Here is a 14,500-nt window from a genome sequence, read left to right as displayed (position 1 = left end):
GTAATGCAGTGTGACAAACATACTGTATAATTTTAACTTTATGACTTGCTATGCATTTGCTTGCCTTTCTCTCTCGCCTTCTCTGTGTACCTTCTCTGTGTAAACTATTTACATGGTAAGTGGTAGTTTATCTTAATGCGTGTGTGTGTATGTATATGCACGCACATATACAAACTGGCTAATGCAAGTTAACATATATTCAACCAGGCTAACCAAACTTTGTGGCTTTGCTAATCATTACTATTTTTTATAATTAACAACCATATACTTTTTCAATGACACCACTCAGCACAACATAGGCACAGACAGCAGCAAGTATTGACAGAAACAAATTACCCCCCCCAAAAAAACAGCTGTTTGCCTATGTCAGTTACCGTAACTATCACGTTTATACAGCTGTCTTGTTAAAACTTGCTAATTCTCAATGGTGACTTTTATAAGTAAAAATGAAATTAATTTTTGCTTCATCCTCCATGCAATAAAGAAAAAGGTCTGGAGAAAGTATATTGCTAAAGCTGCAAGTTGTGACTGTGGCAGAAGAAATGAATCCTTCATGCAACGAGGACAAAGTTCTCAAGAAAGTATGTTGCTACAGCCACAGGTTGTAATTGTGGCTGAAGAAATGAATAAAGTGCAGGCTGCAAAATGTTTTGGACAGGTGAAAGTGATGTCTGAAACTGATGAAATGACAGTTTTACTTCGTTTTAATTTGTTGATATAGACAGTTTTACTTCGTTTTAAATTTGTTGATATAGACAAAAAGATAAGCTGCATTTTTAAAAAAGCTTTACTAATTTACAAAAAATGTCTCCCCCTATTATGCTTCATTTAGCAACTAACAGTAATGGCATCAGTTTGATCAGGTGATTTTGAGAATGTAAACATTACCAGAAAACAAACTGCACATGAAAACAAACTGCACATGATCACAATATTTACATTTTGTGATGAGATGGTAATAATAAGTGCTGTATAATTGGAAGTCAAGAGTTTTATCAAAATTAATATTATTTTAGATACAACTATATTATTTGACTTTTTGCAAATGAATACTGTTAGAATTTCAGAGCATGTTTTCAAACAGTAAGACAGAATCACTTTTATAACATTCACATACAAACTGTTTTTATAGATTTTATTAACAATGATTTGCAGTAGTGTGATTGTTCTGAAATACAGGTACAGTGCATTTATGCATGGAATTAAACTTGATTTAACAAACATCTCAGAATTTCTTAGCACCAGGTTGCCAAATAAAGTAATACTTACACTTTTTAAAAATATTATTTAAGCATGAATTTAACACTGTATAGCAGGCTAATTACATTATGTAACTAAACTGTACCCTCTAGTTAAAAATTTTACCACACAAAAGATAATCACACAAAAACCAAAAGTCTTTAAAGTACTTTCGGCCAGAGACAATCGGTCCGTAAAGTAATGAAATCTGTTAAGTTGAAATGACAATGTACATAATTTCTTACTTTACTACAAACAGATAGTAAAAAAAAAAAAAAAAAAAAAAAATTATGGCCTCAAATAAAAAATTACTCTGCTTCCATGGTAACATGCAATCTTCACCCACAGTTGAGTCAGAGATCAGATCTTAAGTTAAAAAAAATAAAATGGCTTTCTTCATCTCTTATCACAAAGTTTTTCTTTCCTCATATCTTATTTATAATTATCCTTAAAAATGTAGGTCTAGCATTAGCAACAATTACAACCATAGCCAAGACTTTTCCTCTGCAAAAGCCAAACTAAAGAACGTGTAGAGAAAGGCTGACTGAAGTGAGCAAAACATCTAACCCTTCCCATACAGCTGATATCCACAAAAACAAAACTCAAACTACAGTGTCAATATAAGAACTCTCATTCCAAAACTACATGTGGTGGAGACAGTTTTCTTTAGGATTCTATCTTAATTAAGCTTCAAAGGTACACAAGTGTTCAACTCTTTGAAAACCCAGCCCACAAGGAAATGCAGCATTTCCTTTTTGAAAGGTCAAAATTGCTCTTAAAATTCAAGGATTCCTTTGTTTGGTGTCCTAAATTAAAGCATTTTTTCAGGAAATGATATCTAAATAGTGCTACCGGCTCTACTGCACTAGCAGTTATTTTTAAGCCTGGCTTTACATGATCCAACCACTAGAAAAAATATATTCAGTAAACAGCATTGCAACCATATACTATGATCAAAACCAACAATAAGTCAAAATGATAGTTATTACTGCTCTAGACATTGAAAAAATGAAAAACCTGGTATACTACACCTTTGTTATATGGAAGACACTGATTCATGATGAGCAAAAACCAAGTAAACCCTCCAGTGGCAACAACCATTAAACATATGATGGTAAGTTTCATATACCCAAACAGAAGATCCGAGATTCTTGCAGCAATAAGTGCCATCACTACGCCACCAAAGGTCACATACATACCCATCATGCTGGCTTCATCCTTAAACAAAAAAGAAAACATTTGAAGTGTTACTTTCAATTGCACTTACCAGATATTTGGTAATAAAGTGAGAAAGTACACTAAACAAAGTAATAAAGATAAGTATGACTGTACATGTCTCACTGTTCCAATCTTGCTCAGAATGATCTGACTTGTCTTTCACCACTTCATTTGGCAGTCTTTATCTGGACTTGGTTTGTACAATATTCAACTGTTTCTCACATATGCTTTACATCTATATGTAAAATTAAATAAACTAAACATTCTTCTAAACCTAAATGAGAGATTAAAATCTATTCTTCTAAACCTAAATGAGAGATTAAAATCTAACATCATAATAATCAACACATAAGCTTCTAAGACGGACTGAATGCATGGAAAACATCTGAGATGAAAAAGATCACCAGTTCTCTATTTTAAGGGTAAGTGAAAAATCTCAAATCTTCAGCAATGAATGCAGAACTATTCATTCTAAACTACACATGAAACTCATGCTAAAATTTGCCAATTCATGAAAAATTGGAAGAGTTAGGGCAAATACAGTAGTAAGACTTAAATTTTTTAATAAAAGTTCATTATTAAGCCTATCTACATTATACAATGGCAGTTTACCACTGAGCCACATCTTGGGAAAATCATAGGGTTGGTACTTAATCTGATTTCAATTTAGAACTTGACTCAGCAGTCTAGTGAAACCAGAACTAAAAATTAGTTCAAGGTAGAGCTGAAGTAGAATGGACAGGTAAATGGTTAGAAACCATTGGGGACAGATAAAGATAATGTTCTGAAAAACAATTTGTATTTTCCCTATGTATCAGTTACAATTTGGACTACAATTGTCAGGTTGTTTCTAATTTTTCTTAATAAAGCAAAGAATAAAAATGAAACACAGAGTGAAAAAAGACTTGCATTCACTTAACCATGAAAATGAAACAAAGTAGGTGAAGATAGAGGGAATGGTGTGAAAGGTAGAACTACAAAACATATTTACGTATCTTCTGAATTGTCCTTCGATTCCAGGGTACAGATTGATGAGAAGAAATGAAAGTGTTGATGGCTTATCTGCACAGAGTTCAGAGCTAACTTCCAAAAGGCAGTGTAGGTAAGGTGCCACTGTCGAACCAAACCATCTGACAGAACCCTACGGAGGGTAGTGCCGTCAGTGCACCTCATGTGGTGCACTGTATTACTTAAAGCCCTTTGCAGCATCCCTTTGGGCCCTAGCTGCAACCCCTTTCATTCCTTTTACTGTACCTCCATTCATATTATCTTTCTTCTATCTTCCTATCCACCCTCTCCTAACAATTGTTTCACAGTGCAATTGCAAGCTTTTCCTTCTGTTACACCTTTCAAACCTCCAATCTCAGTTTCCCTTTCAGTGCTGAATGACCTCATAGGTCCTAGTGCTAGGCCTTTGGCCTTTATCCTACACATATCCCACTCCATTCCATCTGACAGACTTTCACCAGCAGGTATAGTGTGTAGTGCTTCTCTCTTTCTATCCTTTGTCCTCTGTACTGGAACCACTGTCCTCTGTCCTCCCTACTGCATCATCTGTCTTCTCTGTCGGTCGTTACTAGGGCTATCCTATGGGAGCTTATATACCACTAAATGGGGCAAGGCTAATGATGACACTTTAGATGATCATTGTTTCCTTTTATGTCGATACCTTTAATTTCTGCTTGCTGATTGGATTATCAGAAAACTGCTCACTAGTCCAAGCCAGACTGGAAGATTCATGAACATTGAAAATGAAATCCTGCATCGGCAGGCATTGAATTTACCCGGTTTATTGGAGACCACTTGGGCTCTCAAGGGGATGACGTGATACCGTAAGGCAAAGGACGACCCAGGACAACACCATACTGGACACCCACACATCACGTGCTTATTAAAAAGGAAATTTTCCTTTTCATTAGTACCCCTCCATAGCCAAAATAGTCATTACCAATGACAGTATACAAACCAGAACCTTAAAAGGCTGTTTTGTATATTTACATAAATATAGGAGTATCTTCCAGCATAGGCTGGAAAATGGTTGAAACTTGGTAACAAGGCAGTTCACAAGGTGGTTAATGCATGGTGATGGGGGTCAAGTAGGGAGTATCTCTCACCCATCAACCGTTGCATTCACTTTTCCTTCGGCTGCAGACTTAAAGTCAAATTAAAATCTTTATTTCAAATTTACACTGGTTATTCACGGGGACTGAATGGGCACCTGAGGTGGGACTAAATATAAAAGGCTCTGGTTTGTGCACCTTGGAAAAATAGAAATTTTGATGCAATATTTTTTGTTCCTACTGGAATAAAAATCATGGCATTTTATATAGGAAACTTACTCCATAGGTGGGAGGTCCCATTCAACTGACTGGAGCTGAGAACCACCATGGGATTGCAGTGATCCTAGTTGCCTTGCAAAGAAGGAAGGTCGTGACTCCTGCATCCTTGCCACTGACAAAATTGTTGGCCTGAGTACCCCTTCTAAGGTGACAAGGGGTTCTTCAAGAAAGGAAACCATTTGAAAACCACGACATCTTCCTATTGGAAGGCAGTTTGGTCCTTGTAAAATCCACAAATGGGTGCTGGACCAAACTATACCTAGCCCCCTCCCCTACTTGCTATAACAGAGGATGAGGGAGACACCTCCCAGTAACTGACTGGGAAAGGATGCCTGAAGTTCTATCACCTGTACCCTGCCCAACTTCAGTATGTGCTTCTGCCCAGATGCTGCTCTTGAAAGAAGGAATAAGTTTGGAATGGAATTTAGTCATTCCACTTCCAACTCCAGACTTACACCAGGCTTAGGTACAGCTGACAAAACAGAGTTTGAGTGACTACGCAATTTGTTGGATAGCATCACAGGTCCAAAAAAAAAAAAAAGTGTTCTGGACTTTTGAGCGACACCTCTCGGGTAGAATGAGGAATAGGGTGTCTGATGTATCGGACACCCACCCTCATTACCTTGAAACCTGAAAGTTCAAATCTAATGTTGAGGATGGACTAATTCCTTGACTTTGAGATCCCTCCCATCAGAAGGGAACCAATCTCTTCATCTGAGGTGACAGTCCGGTGAACCAATATGAAGTAAAAAGAAAGAGTTCCTATACAGCTGTTTCCAACTCTAACTGATACCTTTCTCATTTCAGGAATAATAGCTGAGAGGTTCATTGCTTTCTTTTTTTCATTGGGTTTCCTTAGACTGGGGCTTGCTTGTGATTTGTTCAGTTCTTGCAGTGTAATGATGAGACAGTGGAAAACAGAGTTCATGAGACAGTGAAAAACAAAGAGTTCCAGTGTGTGAAAAGCAGCTGTTTGTGAACTTGTAACCATAAACCAAGATTACAGTCATGCACCAAAACATCATGATTAAATGCAAACTGAGACTTCATATCTGTGATCTCAATGTCATGTGAATTACCACTGGGAAGTATTCTTTGTATCTTTAAAAACAGGAAGACTGGACCCATTGAATTTGGTTGTAGTGGGTTTGACGATTTCTGTATATTTACTATAAATTGAACTTTGGTTGAGCATGATTGTTTACCAGCACTGTGGTGTTTTCTGTCACTGTCTGTTTCTCTGGTTGGTGCTATGACAGAAATAAGTATTGAAAAAGGATAAAATTGTGTACTCCATTGTGTTATTATTAGGTTAGATATGTAAGTTAGGGAAAAACTTAACATACTTCACTGTTATCATTAGGTTAAGGCATTTATGTTACGGAAAAAACTGGCTGTCATTTGGGTTACTTCGGTTAAGGTATTTAGATTGAGAAAGAATTGACTGTGTTTGTGTTTTCTTTGATAGCCATCAAAATTTAAATAAAAAGAGAAAGTAATTTATTTTTGCTGTATGCATATATTAGATTTAAGTCAGCTGATTGGTTAGGTTGGTTGGTACTATCACAAAATCTGACTGTCTAATGCACGAGTTTTTTGCAAATACAGTAATTGTATAAGGCTTGTGTTTTTTGTCGTTTTCCTTTCACATATTACTGTTTTGCCAAAATTCAAACCTACTACTTGTAAACCTCACTGGCAGTAGTTTGTCCCTTCAAAGAGCTCCACAAATCTACAACACTGCAAGCTGGGGATGATGCTGAGCTTCACTTTATTGATCACATACCTCCCTCTGTGATGTAAATGTGACAAGTTCATCAAGATCTGAAGGAGTCAGTTCTTAAAGGTGTTATGACTCTATAATGTACGGGTATTGTGATAAGCAAAGATCCTAATAAGACCCTAAGCCAAATTATGGGCTGACAGTATGAAATATTCTTGGAAAAAGGCTGCCACCAGCCTGGAACAGCACTGTGAACAGGCACACAATTCCACCTTAGGCAGTCAAGGTACTTCTAAGAGCTATGAAGAATCGGTGCTAAAAAGTACTTGTCCTTCAGTTTTTGCAAAAGTAAGAAGTCTCCTCTCTCTCTGATGGGTACCCAAACCCATGCCCATCAAGATGACTGTAGTCTATTTCATTCCATGTGGCAATATGCATACCTAGCCCATGATTAGCTGAAATCCATATTTCTGATACTGTATGAGTTTTGTGATAAAGATGCAAACTATTTCTTCCGTAATATATCTGAATGCTTATTTATACAAAAGCACCCTCACACCTTCTGATATAGGTCATAAACATGCTGATTTATAAAACAGGTTTTGACACTGGAAAACCTATTTTTGGTAGCTGCTGTGAGTCCTCAAAAAAGGCAGACCCTCACTCCTTTCCTAAGTTGCATGGCATCCAAAAGGTGAGTCCTTTGTTAACGTTCTTTGGAAATGTTTCCTTTGCAGAAGCCTTCAAGTGTACGGAGTGGTGATTAGAGGCAGTATTCCTGAATCGGTGAGGCACAATAATCCGACTTAATTATGCAAGTCACTGTAGAACCACAATGGATGATATATTTATGGGTTTGTATGTCTCCTGTTCTTTACTGCCAGAACCTAATGGGTATCTGTAATAAATAAAACGGCTGATAACCTGTGACTTTATCTTGAACAAAAAATTCCTGAAACACTATTGCCATGAGTGTGGTAGTCATGCTGAGATATTTCTGGGGAGGGTGCAATAATCCCACAACCAGACCCGACATAATTAGTTAAGTAATTTTTGAACCACAAAGAATAGTACATATATTGGTTCCTGTATTGTTTCTTTACTGCCAAACCCTATGGGTGGAATAAAGAAAATGGTTACTGACATGTGACTATACCTCGGACCAAAAATTAATCTGGGTTGTTGGGGTTTATTTAGTAGGAGCTAGCTAAGCCATTTCATCAACTGTCAATTTCTTTCATAAGCTCCTTTGAGGACAAACAGCAGCTACGCTATAAAAAATCAGGTTTTGACGTAGGAAAAACCTATTTTTGGTAGATGCTGTGAGTCCTCAAACCCATTCACTTTCCCTAACAAAAAGGCATGGGACTGGGATGAACACTTATCTTGCACAGACATGGAGTGTAATGAAGATGGCTGCCGACTTATGTTGTTGTCACATCTGTGCAGGTGAGGCATAGTGAAAGCCGAGGCAGTCATCGTAGGACAGGAGATGGAGCCCTCCTGTCCTGAGTCCTTAACCTTTATCCTCCCAGCGTTCCCATGTGGGAACAAAATTTGTATCCTTGATTTCACCCTGTTTCAGTAAAATAATTTGAAAAGTATTAATATCTGGGGATACAGTAAAGGCCAAGGTCTGACACTATCAAGTTACTTTTGCTCTGACTATTTGCAAACGGCAGTGTTCTCTTCGGACATTTTAGTAAATTTTGCCATTTTTAGTCTCCTGGATTAGAAGAGCACCAAATTGGTAACAAATTTACAGTTTGATTTTTTGGGGGTATTATTACCACTTAGCAGACCCATACGAAGATATATGATCACATATTAGAAAAATTTCAATCACAATAAAGCAGTAAGATAGTTTGATATTTGATTGTTCCCACATGGAAACACTATGATCATGGGAACAAAAATTTACCTAAAATGAACATTGTGTCATGTCACAGTAACACAGACTAAGACACACATACATACATACATACATACATATATATATATATATATATATATATATATATATATATATATATATATATATATATATATATATATATATATATATATATATATATATATGTATATATATATATATACATATATGTATGTATGTATATATATGTAAGTGTGTATATATATACTGATGCATGCAAATATAAACATCCATTTATAAGTAAGCTCATACACACAAACAACACTACACTCATCACAATCTGGTTGGTTTGTGACACTGGTACATGCTTCACCAGTGTATGATGCAATAGTATGGTTTGCTTACATTATGTTATTGCGTCATCTAATATCACCTATATCATCTCATACCTCACTTTGGTAAAAGAAGTCTGAATTTAGGTGTAATTTGCCAAATAATCCCATAAAGGCACTTTAAGATTCTTTTCCTGATCTAGTTCATTATTCCCCATACCAGCTCTGGACATGTATTTTCACCCCATATATTTTGGACACGATTGTTACTCATACGAATCTGTATGCCAGGAGGGACATATACCTGCCACATTTCAGCGTCACCCATGATGAAATTAGGGCATTTCTTGGCATTTTATTACTCTGGCTACCACAGATTGCCAGAAGAAAGGCACTACTGGTCCACTCACCCTGATCTTGGAGTTCCAGTTGTTGCTTCTGCTATGACTCGCAACCGGTTTCAAGCCTTGAAAAGTACCATACACATTGTCGACAACAACAATCTTCCAGAAGGAAATAAACTCGGCAAAATTGAGCCCTCTACAATCTTGAATGAAAATCTCAAAAGTTACAGTATTTTTCATGAGAAACTCAGCATGGATTTTCCATGAGAAACTCAGCATGGATGAATCCATGGTGCCATACTAGGGTCGACACTCTGCAAAACTGTTCATCCAGGGCAAGCCAATTAGATTTGGCTACAAGATATGGGTGCTTTGTGGCAGTGATGGCTACCCATATAAGCTAAAGCTCTGCTGAGGTAAAGAACCCGATCAGGCAAAACTTTCTCTTGGAACCTGTGTCGTGAATGATATGATGTCGACCATTGAGTCTTGTTCAAGTCACTAAACATGAAATGTACTTAGACAACTTCTTTACATCGTAAGCTCTGTTGAAGTCCCTTACTGAGCAGAACATCAAGGCTACTGGCACTGTTCGAGATAATAAGACTGTTGGTGCTGCCAAGTTGATGAAACCAAATGCAGTCATGAAGAAAATCACAAAAGAGAGTTTGATTTTCACTGTGATGGAGAACGTTTTGGTGTGTAAATGGAATGACAACTCTATTGTGATGATTGCAAGTAACCATGAGACTCACTTGCCCCTTCAAGAAGCTACTCGTTGTGTAAAGAATACACCCAAAACTAAGGTAGAACAGCCATATTTTGTACACAAATAGTACAGTGAGGGAATGGGCGGAGTAGATCTAATGGATTGTCTTTTGGCCACATACCGACCAGGGATCAGGGGTAAGAAATGGTACTGGCCACTGTTTCCCAATGCTCTTAATTTGTTTTTGGTTGCTGTTTGGCATTTGCAATGCCATCTTGTGGAGGATACTCTTTCCCACCTGGATTTCAGGAGAGAAATAACACTCTGTTTACGAAAAAATGAAGTCTGTAGCCTGGTTTGATTGCATTTTGATAAAGGTACAGTGTGTGCAATAACACACACATTGGTCAAAACATTGTAACAAATTTTGCCAAGTAAGATGACAGAACCACCCACTGACATTTGCACTATGATTTTTCTACAGGAATACAGTGGCCATATAAGAGGTAAAAGGTTAATAATCTAGAGTTTCTGCAAACAACTATGGGAAGATGCATCTTATGGCTGTCTGGGAGAACCATGAAAGTGTTTGCAAGAAAAAAAACAAGCTGTAAGATACCAATGTAACACAAACAAATGCCTGGTTTGATTGCAATTCCTCATTTATTTTTCATAAAAAAAAAATCTTTACTTATTTTTTGTATTTTATCTGTATAGTTATCACATCACTGAGGGCACATGAGCCAAAACTATGAATGTCAACAACATTCATTTTGAAATGAATTATTTTTTTCATGAGAAAAAAATCTTTACTTATTTTTATATTTTTCGTTATGAACAAAAAATTCTCTAAATAAATCGACATATAAAAGAATGGAAAACGAATAAGACCAGCTGGTGAAAAATTGATAGAAAAAGGGCAAGAAACAGAGTGCTCTGCCCGGGCGTAAACAGAAAAAGTTTTTTGAAGAGCCTCTGCCCATAGAAATTACTTTGTAAATATACGAAAATGTAGAGGAAAAATTGAAAATTATCAAGAAAAATGGCTTTGGTAACGAAAAGTTTTTTTGACGTTATAAATTGATTGAAACGAAAAAATGTTACTGTTGTCAACATTATCGAGAGCTCAAAAGCTATCTCGGCAAATGGATTATTTTTTATGAGAAAGCCAAAACTTACTTTTGATAATAAAACAATGAAAAACGTAAGAGGAAAAAAGTTGAAGAATAATGTGAGAGTCAAGAAAAAAGTTTTTTGGCCCTATCTCGGTTAATAGAAATTACTTTGTAAATATACGAAAATGTAGAGGAAAAGTTTCATTTTGACGTTATAAATTGATTGAAACGAAAAAAAATGTTACCGTTGTCAACATTATCGTTCGTAGCTCAAAAGCTATAACAGTTAGGCGAATGAATAATTTTTTATGAGAAAGCCAATAAAATTCCCTAAATATTGACATATAAAACAATGGAAAACGAATAAGTCCAGTTGGTGAAAAATTGATAGAAAAGAGGGAGAAACAGAGCGCTCTGCCCGGCCTATGGTGAGAATTATCGCTAGAAAAAAGATTTTTTTGAAGAGCCCTATCTCGGTTATTTTTCATAGAAATTACTTTGTAAATATACGAAAAAGTAGAGGAAAAGTTGAAGAATAAAGGGAAAGTCAAGAAAAATGGCTTTGGTAACGGCAACAGTTTCATTTTGACGTTAAAAATTGATCGAAACGAAAAAAAAAGTTACCGTTGTCAACATTATTGTTCGTAGCTCAAAAACTATAACAGTTAGGCGAATGAATTATTTTTTATGAGAAAGCCAAGAAAATTCTCTAAATATCGACATATAAAACAATGAAAAACGAATAAGTCCAGTTGGTGAAAAATTGATAGAAAAGTGGGTAAGAAACAGAGCACGCCGCCAGGCATACGGTGAGAATTATCGCTAGACATTTTTTTTGAAGAGCCCTACCTCGGATTTTTTCATAGAAATTACTTTGTAAATATACAAAAATGTAGAGGAAAGGTTGAGGAATAAAGTGAGAGTCAAGAAAAATGGCTTTGGTAACAGCAACAGTTTCATTTTGACGTTATAAGCTGTTCGAAACGAAAAAAAAAAATGTTACCGTTGTCAACATTATCATTCGTAGCTCAAAAGCTATAACAGTTAGGTGAATGAATTATTTTTTATGAGAAAGCCAACAAAATTCTCTAAATATCGATATATATGATAATGAAAAATGAGATTCAGAGCCCTGCCTAAAATCCAGACGTCTCTTATGTGATGCACTAACGAATTTCCGCTAGTTTTACCGTAAAAACTTTGCGAAAGCATGTTGGAAACTGTTCTCGATTGACGTCGCTGTATGTAAACAGCCACACGTGTTTACCCAACCTCGTACGCATGGTCTCTGACAGAAGTGTGGCCTGCCAGGCCTGCGTGTAATGCGATCAGCTGATGTCACTGTGAGAATTTTACTACGCCATGGATTTGCGCATGCACAGTAGAGGAACTAAAAATTTATAGAAAATAGAGGATACCAAACAGTGTTTCCAATAATGTAATCCTACATTTTATAAAAAAAAATCTAAGATACGAGAGAGAAACGTGGGTAGGATCAGCTGATTTCATTGTGAGAAATTTACTATGCCAGGGAATTGCGCATGCGCAGTATAGGGACTGCTTGCCTGGCGTATCGATGCCTGAGTTACACGGTCCAAGGTATGCTTTAGCCTATGGAAACCACCAACTGTCCGAAAATAAAAAAATTTACCCCTACCACACGCATTTAAAAATGTCGGTAAATTTTACGTAAAATTACGTCAGTCAGAAAAGAAGGGGAGTAGGGGGTTGTTGCGTAATATTACGTCAATTGGACAGGAATGGGTTAAGTACTGTATTTATTGCCAACTGTCATTTTTATGATTTTATCTTCTGTATCTAGATTGTGTGTATTGTACTGTCTCTACTTTGTTTACGGCCCTGAGCTGAAATATCATCAAGATTACAGGTAGTCCCCGGTTATGGGGGGGATTCTGTTCCCAACAGCATGACAATAACTGAAAATCACCGATAATAGCGCCGATCCCTGGTTATCGGCGCCGATAACCGGAGGTCGGTGTGTATCGATGCCGAAAGTCCAGTTGTCGTCGTCACTAGACAAGCGCCGTAAAACTGGATTGCCAATAACCGGGGACTGCCTGTATCATGGTTCTGACTTACGACGAATTTCGACTTACAACAAGCCGTAGAAACACATCTCCATCATAACTCGGGGACTGCCTGTGTATACTGTACATGCAAATATATTGCTGGAGAAATAGCCTAATATCTATCACAATAAGCCAACAATATCGAAAACGATTGTCAGCCAATCATGTGCTACATTATCACCCATGGGTGGACAGATTACATGAAACTAACTATACAGTAAACTCCCCGTATTCACGGTCTCACAATTCGTAGACTCACCTATTCGCAGATTTCTCTATGGAACATATACTGTATATGCATTATTCGCTGAAAATCCACCCATTCACGGTATTTTTCACTGAGAAATATTCACTAATTACTGTATTTTCATCTCATTTTCATGACTAAATGCACTTTTTGTGATAAAACTATTAAAACACTCAGAAGCAATTAATACCGATACAACAATATTTATAAAATATTTTAAAATTTCCCACAGGCACAGGCAGCAGCGTACAATCAGGCAGTGAGAGAGACCAAATTGCAATAGACCAGCTTCTTTTCCTCCAACTCTTTATCCCATCTCCTAGTTTAACAGAGAATAATAAATACTGTTAGTAACATTATACTCTTGCGTAAATGAGTACAGCCATAACCAACCGAGCGAGAAACTGTTGTTTTGTTTATCACCGAATCAGATAACAACAGCCCTTTTGCCTGTACTTCAACCATCGTACGGTAATACACAATTACCATAGGTTATAGTACAAATGATGTTAAGTAGAATAGGACTGATATATTTTTACATTATACCCTTATTCAGTATGGATAAAAGATCGGCAAGGAAATATACTGCTAAATTTATGGTGCAAGTTGCAGCCGAAGCTGAGAAAACAACGTTCAAGCTGCTAATGACTATAAATTATCGTGCATTGGCAACATGGATGAAACTCGACCGTAATTAAAATTGGAGAGAAAGTATTTTAACCAAAACTACTGGGCATGAAAGAATACATTACTGCTATTTTTACGCCGATAAACAATAAATACGTAAAGCTCGTATTATGATAAAATCAAGTGAAAATAGCGAACAGAATCTTGATTTTTTTACAAAAAACAAACGCCCCCAAATGGCCAACGTCATTTATTAACGAAATAAATGCCAAATTAATTTCACAATGAGATGTATTTAAGTTATATTTCAACTTAAAAACACTTCGTATAGTAAAACGAAAAATAACCTTGCCCCATGTAAATAAAGTGTCTAGAGATTCATTTATGCTAACTAGAAGCAAGAAAAGTGCTCTGAACTGAGTTAAATGCGGCGAAATAAACACTGCGTAAACATTTCCAAACCAAATCATTGATCGCAATTTATAATACAAAAGCAATATAAGAATATATACACTATTATTGGATACAGTGAATTAAGGCATAACATTTTAAAAGATCCATGGAAAAGATGCATATTCGTTATGTTGATGTTTTTATGATACAACATGTGAATATAGAGTACAGTATAATGTAGGCTAGGCTAC

The 14,500-nt window shown here is 36.4% G+C and overlaps 1 protein-coding gene across 9 annotated transcripts in view; it reads right to left on the bottom strand.

Annotated features, from left to right (window-relative positions):
• LOC136838666 (solute carrier family 49 member 4 homolog) overlaps positions 1 to 14,500 on the bottom strand; it is a 72,546-nt gene that overhangs the window by 12,803 nt on the left and 45,243 nt on the right. For all 9 annotated transcript variants that reach the window (XM_067104016.1, XM_067104017.1, XM_067104014.1 and 6 more), the window contains one exon: positions 2,271 to 2,457. In XM_067104016.1, coding sequence (XP_066960117.1) covers positions 2,271 to 2,457 — 187 coding nt within the window. The remainder of the gene's footprint in view (positions 1 to 2,270; positions 2,458 to 14,500) is intronic.

Source organism: Macrobrachium rosenbergii, chromosome 5, assembly GCF_040412425.1.
Source record: "Macrobrachium rosenbergii isolate ZJJX-2024 chromosome 5, ASM4041242v1, whole genome shotgun sequence".
Lineage (NCBI taxonomy): Eukaryota > Metazoa > Arthropoda > Malacostraca > Decapoda > Palaemonidae > Macrobrachium > Macrobrachium rosenbergii.
Note: the sequence above shows the minus strand (reverse complement) of the source record. Positions and strands in the feature narration are given on the sequence as shown.